The 14,912-nt window shown below is 37.8% G+C and overlaps 4 protein-coding genes across 4 annotated transcripts; 2 read left to right on the top strand and 2 right to left on the bottom strand.

Annotated features, from left to right (window-relative positions):
* Positions 1–79: 79 nt before the first annotated feature.
* LOC125207212 (Polynucleotide adenylyltransferase family protein) lies at positions 80–4,370 on the bottom strand. The gene is made up of 15 exons (XM_048106457.2): positions 4,053–4,370; positions 3,677–3,807; positions 3,263–3,380; positions 3,131–3,183; positions 2,973–3,022; positions 2,614–2,712; positions 2,423–2,532; positions 2,211–2,338; positions 1,845–1,911; positions 1,614–1,697; positions 1,463–1,525; positions 1,238–1,382; positions 916–1,083; positions 726–823; positions 80–411 (listed from the first exon to the last, which is right to left on the bottom strand). The coding sequence occupies exons 1-15, from the start codon at positions 4,368–4,370 to the stop codon at positions 307–309; spliced, it is 1,737 nt and encodes a 578-aa protein (XP_047962414.2). The 3' UTR covers positions 80–306.
* Positions 4,371–4,470: 100 nt separating this feature from the next.
* LOC125207216 (uncharacterized) lies at positions 4,471–6,277 on the top strand. The gene is made up of 3 exons (XM_048106463.2): positions 4,471–4,609; positions 5,087–5,196; positions 5,799–6,277. The coding sequence occupies exons 2-3, from the start codon at positions 5,103–5,105 to the stop codon at positions 6,008–6,010; spliced, it is 306 nt and encodes a 101-aa protein (XP_047962420.1). The 5' UTR covers positions 4,471–4,609; positions 5,087–5,102; the 3' UTR covers positions 6,011–6,277.
* Positions 6,278–6,610: 333 nt separating this feature from the next.
* Positions 6,611–9,888, top strand: PDIL5-2 (PDI-like 5-2). The gene is made up of 5 exons (XM_048105319.2): positions 6,611–6,892; positions 7,765–7,868; positions 8,006–8,376; positions 8,777–9,078; positions 9,317–9,888. Exons 1-5 carry the CDS (start codon positions 6,662–6,664, stop codon positions 9,629–9,631), a joined length of 1,323 nt encoding a protein of 440 aa, XP_047961276.2. The 5' UTR covers positions 6,611–6,661; the 3' UTR covers positions 9,632–9,888.
* Positions 9,889–10,287: 399 nt separating this feature from the next.
* Positions 10,288–13,037, bottom strand: LOC125206042 (receptor homology region, transmembrane domain- and RING domain-containing protein 2-like). The gene is made up of 4 exons (XM_048105317.2): positions 12,649–13,037; positions 11,835–12,065; positions 11,121–11,525; positions 10,288–11,034 (listed from the first exon to the last, which is right to left on the bottom strand). Exons 1-4 carry the CDS (start codon positions 12,779–12,781, stop codon positions 10,430–10,432), a joined length of 1,374 nt encoding a protein of 457 aa, XP_047961274.2. The 5' UTR covers positions 12,782–13,037; the 3' UTR covers positions 10,288–10,429.
* Between the last annotated feature and the right edge of the window lie 1,875 nt (positions 13,038–14,912).

Raw genomic sequence — 14,912 nt, 5'->3', positions numbered from 1 at the left:
GAAGAAATCTGCAGTATGCCATTTTTACAAAAATATGATGAGAAAAACTTGCATCAATATCACAATTTCTCAGATCATCTCCACATAATACTCAATTTCCAATTTCAATCAAGAATGGAAATAAAATGTCACTTCCAAAATTCCTCTGTTTCATAGGTTCTAATCTAGATTTGTAATATTGATAATTTTATCTAAAACAGTTAGTTACTGTCTTCTTCAGCCAACCTTCTATACATAAACTCTAATACCATCTGCTCCATTTAAAAAAAAACGCATGCTTTCAACGGACGGAAATAGCATAACGAGTTACTCTGTTCTTGCACGCTTTGATTGGGCTTCCTTCATCCAATCCACACATTCTTCTGTGGATCCAGAGGGATGTGCGAGCTGCCACTGTAGCAATTTTTGTTGCTGACGAGAAGGGAACGTGAAAAAAAGTCATTAGCTTGCATAATAAGCCACGAGGAATCGGATCAAATAAAAACCAAATTTAAACTAAACTAGGAAACATTTTCAGTCCTTAGATTGTGAAAGATCATCTTCAATAATGAATTCACCACTTCGCTGAATGAATTCGTGGTCTTGGGTTCAATATCTCATAGGGGACGAAAACTCCATTTTCTTGAGTTCTATCATTTTCCGTAGTGAAATTCATCATGTTTCACAATTTGTAGTTTATACTGACTTAACAAATCAAAAAACAGAGGTTGCAAAGGCGTTTTTACCCATTCTTTAATGATAGGCCCTCCCGATTTTATCTGCAATATATCCATGATTCGTTTACCATCCACTAGTGGCTTCAGCTCCCAAACTTTGTCGAGTCCTGCATCGAAAGATGCAAAAATTTCAGAATAATTTGAAGGGACGAAACTTTATCTACGAATGGATAAAATAGTTTAGAAGAAAAGAATTTACCCATGTCAAGAATTGCATTCTCTACCCTGCTATATAGTGCCCTTCTATCGTTCAATTCTGCATCCTTGTTTGAAGAATTTTCACTCAAACCGATATCTTGGGGGTGTAAGAGCAACGAAAGCACCAGAGAAGGCCGCCAAAATTCCTTGATCTCGCGAAGTAGCAACCCTATTATGCATCATAAATTTGAACGTGTGATTGAAATCCCAATCCACATAATTAGATGTTTATCCCTCCGTTTGGATTATTTCTAACACATGCACCATGGATACATCTAGAGAATGACAAAATCGGGGCTTGAAAATGAGAGAGATCATCTCACCGGTCAATATCCTGCGTTTTGATGGGAGTGGAACGTCGATAGTAACACTTTTCTTGTCTACTTCAAGAGCTTGTAAATTCTCATCAGATATGATCAACGGGATCAAGGACAAGAAATTTTCTGCTGCGAGATGCATGCTCAAAACCTGCACCGAGACAATTGCTATTCATGTAATGTTAAAAATCTTTAAATGATTCAAAATAATTAGAGAAAATAACACCATACCGTTTCCGCATCACTAGCCTTCAGCTTGAGCGAACTGCGAAAAATGTAGCTAACAACAGGAATCTGTTTAAAAGATGGAAAAATTATTAGAAATACAGCACCCAACCCAATTAATAAACGAGTTATACACACACGAGTTAACTTATTTTACCTTCTTCCCTTTCTTTTCCTCGTAAACAGCCTTTCTCAATGGAAGAAGCAATGCAGCATACAAGCACAGCCGCAAATGGTTGTCCTAAAACATTTTTAAAAAAAGAAAACAAATACACAAGGGAAAAATGATTAATTATTTGACTATCATCCCTCACTTCTTAGAACCTTAGCAGTTCCAACAAATTTTAACAATAATGTAAATTCATCTTCTTATAAATTGAATACTCACATCAATCGAAGAGGGCCCTATTAATTGCAAAAGCCTCCACGCTGAATCCATGTAAGCAACACAAAGCCTAGTCATGTAACATAAACCAATAAATACAAATCCAAGGGATAATAAATCATAAATGAATAATATGTACGATGTCCTGCCACAAAATTAATAATTTTATAATTTAATTACGATGTAATCAATCATAATTGACACTTATTTGACAAAAGTTGGAATTCTTAAAATTATCCTTGATACAAAATTCAACCAAACAAAACTGAAATTAAAAAAAAAATTAATATATGAAAAAATGAAAGTGGTATAGGAGTGTGTGTGACACAAAAAGTGGAGCACTTAGAAGGCTTTGATTAAGGAGATTACCTCTCACATCCTTCTGGGATCGGAGGCTCCGCTTTAAGCGGAAGACTAAATACAGCCCAAAACAGCTGCAGCTCGGAAATATGGAGCATCGCCTTCAGAGGTTCGTTGCCAGACATCATGAGATCAATCTGTGTAATGCGTGAAGAGAGACAATAATGGAGCTTTAGTTCTGGACTTCTAATAAGCAATAAAAGATGCGTGTTAAAGTATACCTCATGGCCAACTCGCTCTCTGCTAATTTTGCCAGCAATGGCAGCTATGACATCATCGTCTGCAGCAGCTTTTTTCAGTTCTTCATCGAGCAAGAATCCAAACCGTGCACCTAAAATCAGGGAAAATCCTAACGTATTAAGTGCTGATTATGTAAGAAAGAGGAGATGAGCAGAAGTTTTCTTTGGCCTACCAAACCGTATAGCTCGGAGAACTCGTAGGGGATCATCTAAAAACGTTTGCTTTGGAGGCAACGGGGTTACTATCTTCCCAGATTTCAAGTGTTCGATGCCTACAAATGGTTAATGAAAGAAACACTTAATCGACGAGACATCAGTGATAGCAGTCATACTAGCAATATCAGGTTCGAAGAATATACTCGTACACCCCAATATAACTTTTGGGCACACATATTAAGAAAATAGTGTTTTGCATGTAAAATAATGGTACACTAGATTTAAGTAACTTTTTTTGTGTGTAACAAAGTTTCCTTTTTAGAATGAGCCATTTTTAGTGGGATGGCGAAAGGGCAAACATAACTTGTAGTGTTACCTTTCTCCGTAAAATCTTCAACCGAACTTGTATTGATGTTGTAGAACAAGCTGTTACATACCAAGTCGGGAAACCAAGAAATCAAGAGGGAAACAGTATACAGATATCATACGAATACACATGAGATGCAATCGAAATGGGAGTGTTTGGACAAGTACCTATTGATCGTTAAATCCCTCCGATAAGCATCCTCTTTAGCAGTGCCAAACCTCTGTAGAAACAATACGATTTATTTACAAATTTCATCTTAGATACTACACTAAACACCTCCCTACAGATAAAGCACGTACCATTGTTGGGATACGGCTATTCCCACTGTAGTCTTCAGCTCTCAAGTTGACAAGGTCGATCCATACATCAAAAAGACGCATCCTTGCTGTTTCCAAATGTTTTGACTGATCAGGATTGCTGCCATTATCGTGGAAATACAACATTAGGTTAACTTGCTCAAAACCAAACTTTTTCATGTGGGGGTTTCGATGTGAAAGAAAAGGAAAAAGGTTTCGAGCCATATGATTGCGTATTCCAAGGATCATATGAACAAATGAGTTCTAAATTAATTATCCAATCAAATTAAATGGCAGATTAGCCTATATTATTTCTATCTATCATGTTAGTCAATGCAGACACTCCATTTATACATAAAATCGAAATTAAGCGGATGTGTGAAGAACTTAGCCAGATAAAAAAGCAGAGAAACTCACCATTGAATCACACCAATTCCATGAATCTCTACGCCTTCAGACGACAAGTACTCGTTCACTTTTTCACAAAACTCACGCCCCAGCATATCATCCAATGCAATATCAATATCATAGCAATCATTCCCCAAGAGCTACAGCATCACAAAAAAAACCTCATTGAAGCATAATATCAAACATAAAGCGAGCAAAAAAAACCAAAAGTCGCCTTTTCACATTCTTAATGGAAATTATCAGAATCAGAATTGCAGCTGCAATTTCTTTATCACCGACGACCAATCCGCTCATAGGCTAACTAACAAGTAATCACACAAAAATAGGTATGCAGGGAAACAAAAATTAGGAAAAGAAATAAGTGAAATCGAGTGATTGATAGAACCTTATCGCGAACCCAGCCCCCGGCGACGCGGAGCTGGGTTTGTAGTTTGAAGTGGCGGAGGACCTGCAGGAGACGGTCGAATATCTCCCTCTCCTTCGGCGTCAGATCAATTCGGTCCTTCACGTGAACGGACGGCGGCGATGTGCACATTGTTGCTGCTCCCGCGCGGAATTGACTAAAGCGCAGCTGCTGGAGCTGTGGATTAGGGCGCCGGAGCAGGGAGTGGGCGGAGAGAGGCGGGAATTTGAAGCGGTTTAAAGAGAGAGAGAAAAGGGCTGCGGAAGAGGAATTGAGAAAACGAGGGTTTAGCAGTTTCATTGCTTTCGAATAAATATTTAGTCTTTTTATTCTTCTTCACTCAAATAAACACTCTCCTCTCTCTCTCTCTCAAAAAGGAAAATCTTCATAAATTGATTTATCTCGGATTCGGAATCACAGCTCCAATTTTAAAATTAGATCAAATTAACACCCGGTTAATTTTTGGGATCGATTGAGGTTGAAGAAAAGCGATAAGCAGATTCCAAGGAAGTGCTCAAATTGATTGGATCGAATTGCTGGTGATTTCACTATCTCTTTTTCTTGATCATCGTGATTGAATAACCTTAGTGATAGTTGAATCATCTGTTGAATTAGTTAAATTGATGAGGGAAATAATTGAGGCTTTGTTATGCTGTTTTGTTTTGAAGATCATTGTGTTGCGCCCACATGTTTGTGTATTTTCCTCTGTGAGGAGGAAATTGGCTGATTTTGTAATCTTCTTTGGATTTCTCCTTCTGTATTTGACAAACTGCAAAATGCTGAGATTGTGAAGCAAATTAAGCATATATTGTGGAACACCAGATTTGGATTTGCTACTTGAAAATTTGTCAAATTTCTATATAGTTTGTTTGTGCAAATTGTTGTTCAATAGTCTCTACCATCAAACTGAATTATTAGTAAAACTAGCATATCGAACTCAAATTTATAAGCTTTCTGGATCCGCCCAACGTTGTGTGTCGCATATATAACAAAATTGCACTATCATTTTGTCTTAGGTTTGAAGAGGCTATAATGGGAGTAGTGAACAAGTTTGTGATTGCATCCATGTGCATGTTTGCAGCTCCTCTCGCGATTCTATATGGATTCAAACACAATTTCTTACCCGGTAAGGCTCCCTTACTTGCTACTTGTATCATTGTTACATGCTGCAGTTGTTAATTGTTATAGGCCTTAAGTTGTGAATATAATGATATTGGTTACTGGTTAGCGTTTATCTTCTATAGATTCATATTCCTGAAGTTCCAGTTTTACCATGGTTGTAAATTGATGACAACTTGATTTCAAGTTGTAGAAGGAAATAGCATTTGTGCATTCTATATAATTAGGAGTTCGGGCTGCATTGTGCAACTACATTCCTTGCATTAAACGTTTGAACTTTCTTCATATCTTTGAATCTCTAAAGAGAAAGATTGTATGAGACTGTCTCATGGGATCAAGATTAGATTACTTTCTCTGAATTAGGTCACCTAATTGTTCAATTTCATCGTATGTGGTGGATAATCTTATCGTATTATCTTTTATCTACCTAAGCTATACCTTCGAATCCCATCTCGTGTCAAGACATCCCATGCGTGCATCCAAACTACCGTATTGAAAAATGCCTCATATCTCCTTGCAAAATCTGCAGGAGCGAATTTACAAGTAGATGTGTGTTCATTATCACTTTCATGGTTGTTACTGATGCAATCATTTGCACTGTGCACACAGGTTCTACTGAGCTCCCCTCGGAATCTGTGACTCTGTGGAGTGGAATCCTCGCCGTCTTCTCCGTCAACGTGGTCATAGCATTCTACATCTACATGGCCCTGAAAGAGCCCTCAAGCAAACCCGAGCCAGATCTTAAGTTCGTTGCAGAGGCGGAGGCCAGCATAAAGCAATCGCAACCAAGCGAAGCATCAGATCGTTCCAAACACGAGTAGCCCGTCTTGATCGGGGTTGGCCGCATAGTTTCTAGAAGCTTCCATGTCAATCTTGTTGCTCAGTTTGTAGGTCTTAATTATTGTGAATTTTAGGGTGTTAATTAGATTCACAAAACAAGTTACGGAGTATAAATTTTCAAAAATACTACTCCCTTCGACCCACAAAAGTATGAATTCTTTCTATTTTAGTCCGTTTCACAAGAATATGCATTTTTCAATTTTGGAATGTGACTCATTCTCCAATAAAAATACTTTAATTACTTTTTCTCTCAGTGCTGAACCCAAAATCATATTCTTTGTGGAAAAAAAAAACAATAACTAAGTACTACGGAGAGTGGACAAGACTTAGATGGACACGGCAGATAAAATTATATCTTCGTCTTGATAGTTTTAATATACTACTATAAAATTGAAATGTTATAATATACTACTATAAAATTGAAATGTTATGCGTTCGGTATTGGTAATTAGTTATTATTATAATGCAACCTTCATAAATTAAATATAATTGAAATTATAAATAAGAAATTTAAAAAAATTGGAAAAATAGATAGCGTAAGAGCTTGACTTTGCTTCAGTAGTATTTGTAGTGAAAAAAACCCCTTAAAAAAACCAAAGCTAATCACCATTTCCAAATCATCAAACTCTTGAATGGCGTCTTCTCCTCTAACGATCTACTCTTCTCTCCAACTACTCTCTCTTTTCTCCATAGCTCTACTCTCTCCGTCTATCGGCGGCGCATCGGCAAATCAGTTCAAGTTGGACGGCAAAGTATTGGAGCTCACCGACTCCAATTTCGATGCCGCAATTTCGAATTTCGATTACGTTTTCGTCGATTTCTACGCTCCTTGGTGCGGCCACTGCAAGCGTCTCGCGCCTGAGGTTCTCACTGATTCAATTTTGCTCACTTTTTGCTACTGATTTTTCATGGATCGTATGTGATTTGTTTTATGGTTTCAAATTTTTTGAAAAATAATGACTAGTTTGAGCTGCGAGTATCGATTTTGTGACTGTAGCTCACGGTTATGAACACTAAGACTGGAGTTGATGGAGTAGGGCAAGTTTATTTGCTTGGGGAGAGTGTGATTTTTTGCCTTATTGTATGAATTAAATTTCAATAGCATGGGAAAAAATGTTGCTGAAGCATAAATTTGCATCTTTTTCCCTTTTTAGGAAGTTACAGATAGTTTTCAGATTTAATGATGTGTGTGTTTTTCTTGCATATTCTGGTTTCATTTGGTGTAATGTAAGGATGCATTCAGATTTGTTGCATTCAGCTGATTTTGCTTTCATCCTTGCTTGGTGGTGCATTATGGCTCTTGGAAATTACTCCTATTAAATAGGAATTGGGGAGGATTAGGATCCAAATTTTAAGCTGAAGTATGTGGATTGAGTTGAGGAATAATGAATCTTTTACTGATGGATCTGGAGAGCTGTAGATTAGACACCAGGATAGCAGTGTTTTCCTATGAGTAGAACTTATTGATGTTATTGGCGGTACTAGAGATTTTTTTTAAAAGAAATTATGAATCTTGTTCATATCAGATAGAAGTTTTATAGGACCTTGAATAGTTCTTTTTTCACTTGGGACATCGTCGAGTTGGAGCAAGAAGGCTTTGCAGATTAGAGGGAGTTTTAGAGTAAATATTGGTCGATTCCTACCGTAGCGCTGGCCTCATTCACCATTTATTTAGGACTAATCCTCTATACTCGATATAGTAATTGGACTGACAAATTTGAATGCTGCGTTGCAGTTAGATAAAGCGGCCCCTGTTCTAGCTGGATTGAAGCCTCCCGTGGTTGTAGCAAAGGTAGATGCTGACAAGTACAGAAAGCTTGGATCCAAGCATGACGTTGAGTATGTTGTCTCATTCTCCTGGAATAGTAGTGTTTTGGGCAGTTTAAACATGCTTCTGTTGTTTCCTGTCGATGAGGTGTATATAATACGCATGGTTAGTAAATAGTAACCACTAACCTTTCTTGTTATTGATGCAGTGGATACCCGACTCTAAAGGTTTTCATACATGGAGTTCCTTCCGAATATTTTGGACCACGGAAAGCAGATTTACTTGTTCAACATTTGAAAAAAATTGTTGCTCCTGATGTTGCTTCTCTTAATTCCGACTCTGCCATTAGAGACTTTATTAAGGAAGCAGGCACAAATTTTCCTATATTTGTAGGCTTTGGCTTGAATGAGTCTTCAATATCAGAAATAGCTATCAAGTATAAGAAGAAAGCATGGTTTTCTGTGGCCAAAGACTTCTCAGAGGATATCATGTCCTTGTACGATTTTGATAAGGAGCCTGCTTTGGTTGCGATTCATCCCGCCTACAATGAGCAGAGCAAATTCTATGGACCATTTGAAGGTTAGCTTGTTACTGATTGTCAATCATCTTGTTTACAGTATCTTGTTGTTAACTTGAACGCACACATCGCACATCCACAGAGATGTGTGCACGTGTTTATAGTTTCAAAAGTAGCTAGTGAAGCAGAGCTTACCATCCATGATTATCTAACAGTTCTGTGTTCAGTTGTTTGTCAATCAGCTCAACTAATCAATGCTGATATTCATTTACTTTATTTTGATCTCAATCAAATCTGATTGTGTTAACAGTAACCCAAAGATATTGGGTGTTCGACAAGATATTAGCCTATATATTTATATTTCTGAAAGGAGCTTTCCATCAATCAGAACTGTTAAAATGGTGAACCACTTCTCATTTTCCGTCTTACATATGTTTTCTATTTTATTGCCCTGAACTGCAGATGTTGAAGATTACGTAAAACAAAGTATGATCCCTTTGATATTACCAATAAACCAAGATTCATTGAAGTCGCTCAGAGACGATGATAGGAAAGTTGTTTTAACAATCTTGGAGGATGAAGTAGACGACAAGTCCAAGGAAGTAATAAAAGTTTTAAAGGCTGCTGCTTCTGCTAATCGTGATCTTGTCTTCGGTTACGTTGGGCTGAAGCAGTGGGGGGATTTTGTTGAATCGTTTGAAGTTTACAAGAAAACCCCACTCCCTAAGATGGTCATCTGGGATGGCGACGAGGAGTACTATACTGTAAGTGATGGTTTTACTTTCTCAAAAACTTTTTGACTACTGTTATTGCTCATGTTTAATCTAAAGGTGTCCAATTACATTTACGAGTTAGGATCTTTGTGTAGTATACTAGTATTGTTAAGTTCCATTGTTCGATCATCTAGGTAATCCCCTTGCTGACTCCTTATTTTCTCTCTACTTTTATTACTCGTTTATTTCAAATGATGTTCTCCAACGGTGCATCTTTCGTGTTGAACAGGTTGTTGGTTCAGAAAGCTTGGATGACACCAATTTGGGCAACCAAGTCTCGAAATTTCTTGAAGGGTATAGAGAAGGAAGCGTCATACAAAAGAGCATCAACGGTCCATCCTTGGCGGGATTCATAAAATCACAGATTGGAGTCAGACTTTTCCTCATGATATTATTTGTGATTTTGGTAGTGGTGTTGATCTTGATGATGGCCAAAGAAGAACCTCTTACCGTTGGCACCCGAGACCACGCCACTGACGAAAGAAGCTCTGCCTCCCAGCCAGAAACCAGAGAACCACGCCGGGATGCTGTCAAGGAAGATTGATTTCTTGCTCCACTGACTGCAGATTCTATGGAAAACTCATCTCGAATTCGTATTTGACAATGGATAAAAGGTTAGAAGATCTTCGAAACTTATGTACTAGTTTGGGGAAGATGATGTATTCTCAGATTTGAGCAGATTTGTCACGTTTGTCTCAATTGTTGTTTCGCAAAGTAAACTAAGTTAGATGATACACCTATTTATTTTTTGTATAGAATGGTTATGGTGTACTGCAATGAGGGGTCTTTGCTTATCTTACACTTCATATGCTTGATTTTCTGAGCTCGTTATTTCAAATCTCTGAGTTTCGTTCTAGTTTTCGATGTACTACATATCACGTACACAATATATCACGTCTGCGTTCTAGTTTTCGATGTACTTCATATTACGTACACAATATATCACGTCTGCACGTTACATAAAATACGAGATTGAAACACCAGATGGTTCAGTTGAAAGTGAGTTTCTTCGTGATTTGATTTTCTAAGCTCGTTGCGTCAAGTCTCGACTATCGAAGCTCGATCTTTCAAATTTTGATTTCTGTACGTACGAACGTGAAATAAAATACGAGATTGAATATGAAACCAGTTGAACTTACTCTCAAAGTGGAAATAAAACCAACAAACCTGAATATACAAGCCAAGAGCAAAACCCACAAATTAAAAAAAAAAATCGAAATAATTGAAAAAAGGCACAGGCTTTTACAAAATGAAGCACCAAAAACCTTAGCAAGTAAAGATCTTCGACTTAAATAGTTTATCAGTAAAATTTCAAACTTGTGTGGCAAATTTACAAGCTTCACTAACAATCCGGCAGTGACTGCGCCGAGGCGAACGGCGAGAAGCTCGTGGCTGACTCGCTATAGCGCAAAAGGTTAGCTTGACGGCTCGAAGACCCCTCGTGGAAGCTCGCGGTCGACTCGCTATAATGCAGCAGGTTAACTTGACGGCTCGAGGAGCCGACGCCGGGGCTCGGGATGTAAGGGGACATGTATCTTGAGTTGAGAGATGACAAGGAGGGGTAACCTAACGAGTGGGGTGAGACTAAATAAGCTCCGAGAGATCGCTGCGACGACATGTTCCGGAGGTCGGCTGAGCTCCGGCTAGCGTTCAGGTGAGGGGATTGGTTATGGGAGACGAGCGAATGCGGGTTGTAAGGGGTCGAGGAAACGGACTGGGGACGAGAAGAAGGTGGACCTATTTGGATGGCCGATGATGACGCTAGCGACGACCTAAAAGACGACAAGAGCGAGGAGGTGGTGGCGTAGGAACCTGGGGCGGACGAGAGCAATGGCGTGGATTCGTTCGCTGGTGGTTCGCCGTTGATGGTCCTGGCGTCGCGCTTGCATACCGGGCAGAACGTTCTCCACAACGTCAGCCACGCATCGACGCACATCGTGTGGAACTCTGCGATAAGGACACGAAATTCATCAACGAGAGTGCAATTTATACATTAGAATGATTGCTATAAGCCGAAAGAGGGGAACGCTTACTATGTCGACACGGAAGTATCCGTAGCTTCTCGCCCATGGTGTAGTCTTCGAGACATATGGCGCACGTTGCGGAAGTGCAGTTGTCCTCGAGAACGGCCGTGAACACTAGGGATGGCATGGCTTTCACCAGGCGGCTGCTCATCCCGTGGAATTCTCGTACATTAGGAGCTTGAGGCCGTTCTCTTCTAATCCGATGCCTTCGGACGAAGAAGCAGGTGGCCAACACAGCGGACATGGCGAGCAACGAGATGAAGGAGATAGCCATTATAGCCCACACTGAGTCTTCAAAGCTCGGAACTATCCACACCTCCATATCGGTAGCATTGGCATGCTTCTTTAGCGTCTCACCAGTGGCTTTGCTAACGAACACAGCATGAATCTTTATACCCACAGAATTTCCAGACACTGTTTTCATACATCGAAAACTAATGCTCTTTAGCACATAATCAAATCGAGAGACCATTGCCATTTCGAAGCTAAAAATTGCAAATGTGGAGGGACCAAACGAGGCAATACAAATGATCGAGTAATTGAATTAAACGATTACATTATCAAACAAGCTCTAAATTGTTTGATCCATCAAAATACAACTTGTATTAAGGGATGCAGAAATGCTTATATGATCGTTATAGCATTATGCTCGGCCCTAAAGGTAAAACTTTGAGAGCGAACATATTCAGTATACGAAGCTGAGGCAGAGAAAAGAAGACATACTTGCCGTCAAATCACCAACTTTGTTATCATACACAATGGCCGCACTAAACCCTGCAGCCTGCGCTCTTCTGACTTTCTCGTCAAAGCTACACCCTCCTCGGACTATTAACACAAACGGAGACGTGGTGTTACTCACTGCTGTAACGACTTTATTAGTCAGTGGCGAGCAGGCATCCAAAGGCTCGGCCATATACACTATCCCACATATCCCAGGTTCTTTAACAGACGGAGCTGAAATCAGCACAAACTACATCAGTGAGAGACCATCGATAGATATCAACGAAAAAAATGCTAGATTTTTCCAAGCAATTGAGTTTCACAGAATAAACTAGAGGGGGCTTAAGCCCCCACTATTTCCTTTTCTATAGTATTGTCTTTTCGAAATCTCAAACTCGAAATTCAGAAAATTTAGTCCCGAGTTGAGTTTTTTTCTGCGCCTGCCCCGTCTATAAACAGTCTCAATCACAGCTTTACACAAACAAGATAACAACCAATAACCATTGATAATTAGCTAACAAATTAGATTTCAAACACTAAATTGACTCAATCAACTCTACTAACAAATCCATAGCACCAGTTATAGATTCATAAACCTCTGTTTGATGTTTATATTAAAAAAAAGATCAGATTTTTCCACCTAAAAATACTTCAAAACAGGGTCTCAATCACTGCAGAAGCTAAACACCATTCAAGCACTTCATCAAACAGTAAACAAACATAACCCTATTCAAGAATCAATTCCAAAAAGGAAACACAAATTCAATCAAACACAAATCACACAGCCCCAGAAATAAATAAATAAATAAAAGCTCACCAAAACTAGCTCCAATGTCTTCAAACGAGAGAGTAACATTGTTGCCTATCAAAACCACATTGCCATGAGCCACAAAAGGGCCCATTAAACAAAAAAAGCAGCAGATTAATACCCAGAAATCAGACATCTTCATCCAACCGTAAAAATCCAAACTTGATCCGATATCACACAAAACACTCTTCTTGTTTTCTTGCTCAATAAATCTAAAAAAGCGGTTTCAAACTATGGTGAAATCAAGACATCAGCTTCCATGCTGCAGTGGGATTTTGGGATTAATCGAGTTATAATTGAGGTCAAATTTATTTGAGAGAGAGAGATTTGTATCAATCAAAAGTCGATTTGCTATTTTTGGGGGGATTTGTCTCTATTTTGTGGGTGTGCTGTAATAATAATGAATATCTTCTCACAAAATATTAGAAAAAGAGAAAATTAGTTTATCAGGTTATGTTATTTTGTGGTTTTTGTAAGTTGGCCCTCCAAAAAGCAAGTAATTATTATTACTCAAATGCATAGTTTGTAGGTTATTTATATGTAATGGTGTTATGAATCAAATATTAAAATATGTTTGTAAATTATTGTAATATTAGTTATTTTGATTTTGCAACCAATCAAGATTTTAATATTGATATAATTTGTTCATTTACTTAGGTGACATCAATCAAAATAACGGCATTGGATAGCGAAATAACACTGTATTATACTAAATGAAATAACTTAATTTGTTGAATTAGGATTTATACTAGAATTATATGCAAAATCAAAATTGGACTAAAGTTTTATAACGATTCATGCTTTATCTTGTAGTCCTGATAACTCGAATTTTCAATCTATTGGATCCTCTACTTTCTCAAAAACATTTTGAAATGGGGATATAACATAAATATTCTCTATATATATTTTTGTATAATCTCGAATTATATAACCGACGATTTTTAGTATGTAAGTTGAAGCAATATTCTTAATTTGGAAGCAGATATTCTGCCCAACATTTTGTCAACTATAACGTTTACAAAATTTAAATAAAAAAAAACAGAGTATAATCTAGATAATATCAATGCCTAATAAAACAGAAATAATTCACGTAGTTATAATAATAATAATAATTAATAATAATAATTTTCACCTAGTACACTATTCCTACCGTGATGATGACATGTTACAAGTTACAACATTTGAAGATATTTTGAATTAACAACTAAACAAAAATATAGAGCAAGTTAATTGGATTGATTGAGATATCATCATCCATGAACTCCAAAAGGTAGTAGATTAATCTAATCAATCGAAACAACATGACAATAATTAAATAAGCAATTTTCAAATATTAATAGGACAAGGTGTTCCAAGTGGGGGTGGGTTGGCACAAGATATTCATCGAATTCCAAAAAATTAATTGGGCAAATGGTATTGTCAAAATTCAATGAATTAAAAACTCACAATACAATTAACAATTGTAAGTTGTGCGCTGCTTCTTCTGTAATGAGTGAAACAAGATAGCAACTTCAAACCGTGGGCCCGTCAAGTGTTTAAATTTGGTGTGATCTTGAATTTTTTTGTCCAACAAATGATTTGAGTATGTTTTTTCAATAAAGTAATTAGCATTGATGTAACAATCTCGTGTGGACCAATTTCAACCTAATATGTTACTAGTAACTGGAAATGGATTGCAATCTGTATCATTATAACTTAAGTTTTTGAACAAATTCTCAGTCTTTTTTCATTTTGCTATTAAGAGAAGAGGGAGGACGGCGGCGGCGTGGTGGAGGAAGAGGAGGCAGCGGCAAGAAGAAAGGTGATGGGCCATGGGGAAGAGGAGGGCACATTCGGGATTTGACCTATCCAACTGACGGTCGATGAAGGTTGGGGAACTCCATTTTAATTCAGTCATTGTTGTGGATTACACGGTGCGGCAACTCCACCTCAATCTTTTGAGGTTGGGTTCACTTTCATTCTTTGTTTGCCATCAACTATCAGCAACAACCATCGCACCGCATCTACCTTCTAGTGACAACGACCACCTTATTCACTATATCTATAAGTTCAATTTTCTGAATTAACCATTTGTGGAATAAGCCCAAAAACACATCTAACGATTTATTTTTATCGGATCTTTGTGAATTTTCATGGCTTTGTCACTGTCTATCAATTGTCCTCTTTAGAATTCTTAAATTATTACTAATAATTCTTTATTATTATATTTATTATATGAAATACTTAAAATTTATACATTGTGATAGATGGTGGTAAGAAAATAAGAGAATCTT

This window comes from Salvia hispanica, chromosome 6 (genome assembly GCF_029641045.1).
Source record: "Salvia hispanica isolate PSC_SH4W2 chromosome 6, Shi_PSC_v1, whole genome shotgun sequence".
In the NCBI taxonomy this organism is placed as follows: domain Eukaryota; kingdom Viridiplantae; phylum Streptophyta; class Magnoliopsida; order Lamiales; family Lamiaceae; genus Salvia; species Salvia hispanica.
This window is presented reverse-complemented; position numbering and strand designations above follow the sequence as displayed.

Bases quoted from the DNA above. Each gene is read 5' to 3' on its own strand.
- LOC125207212 (XM_048106457.2), bottom strand. From the start codon at position 4,370: ATGAAACTGCTAAACCCTCGTTTTCTCAATTCCTCTTCCGCAGCCCTT. The intron at 3,381-3,676 runs GTGAGTTTCTCT...CGATAATGGCAG, and splicing joins GGAATTGGTGTGATTCAATG to CAATCCTGATCAGTCAAAAC. The intron at 2,533-2,613 runs GTAGGCCAAAGA...CCCTGATTTTAG, and splicing joins TCTCCGAGCTATACGGTTTG to GTGCACGGTTTGGATTCTTG.
- LOC125207216 (XM_048106463.2), top strand. From the start codon at position 5,103: ATGGGAGTAGTGAACAAGTTTGTGATTGCATCCATGTGCATGTTTGCA. The intron at 5,197-5,798 runs GTAAGGCTCCCT...CTGTGCACACAG, and splicing joins CAAACACAATTTCTTACCCG to GTTCTACTGAGCTCCCCTCG.
- PDIL5-2 (XM_048105319.2), top strand. From the start codon at position 6,662: ATGGCGTCTTCTCCTCTAACGATCTACTCTTCTCTCCAACTACTCTCT. The intron at 7,869-8,005 runs GTATGTTGTCTC...TTATTGATGCAG, and splicing joins GGATCCAAGCATGACGTTGA to TGGATACCCGACTCTAAAGG. The intron at 9,079-9,316 runs GTAAGTGATGGT...CGTGTTGAACAG, and splicing joins GCGACGAGGAGTACTATACT to GTTGTTGGTTCAGAAAGCTT.
- LOC125206042 (XM_048105317.2), bottom strand. From the start codon at position 12,781: ATGAAGATGTCTGATTTCTGGGTATTAATCTGCTGCTTTTTTTGTTTA. The intron at 12,066-12,648 runs GTGAGCTTTTAT...TGCTGATTTCAG, and splicing joins AGACATTGGAGCTAGTTTTG to CTCCGTCTGTTAAAGAACCT. The intron at 11,526-11,834 runs GTATGTCTTCTT...GTATGAAAACAG, and splicing joins AGTTGGTGATTTGACGGCAA to TGTCTGGAAATTCTGTGGGT.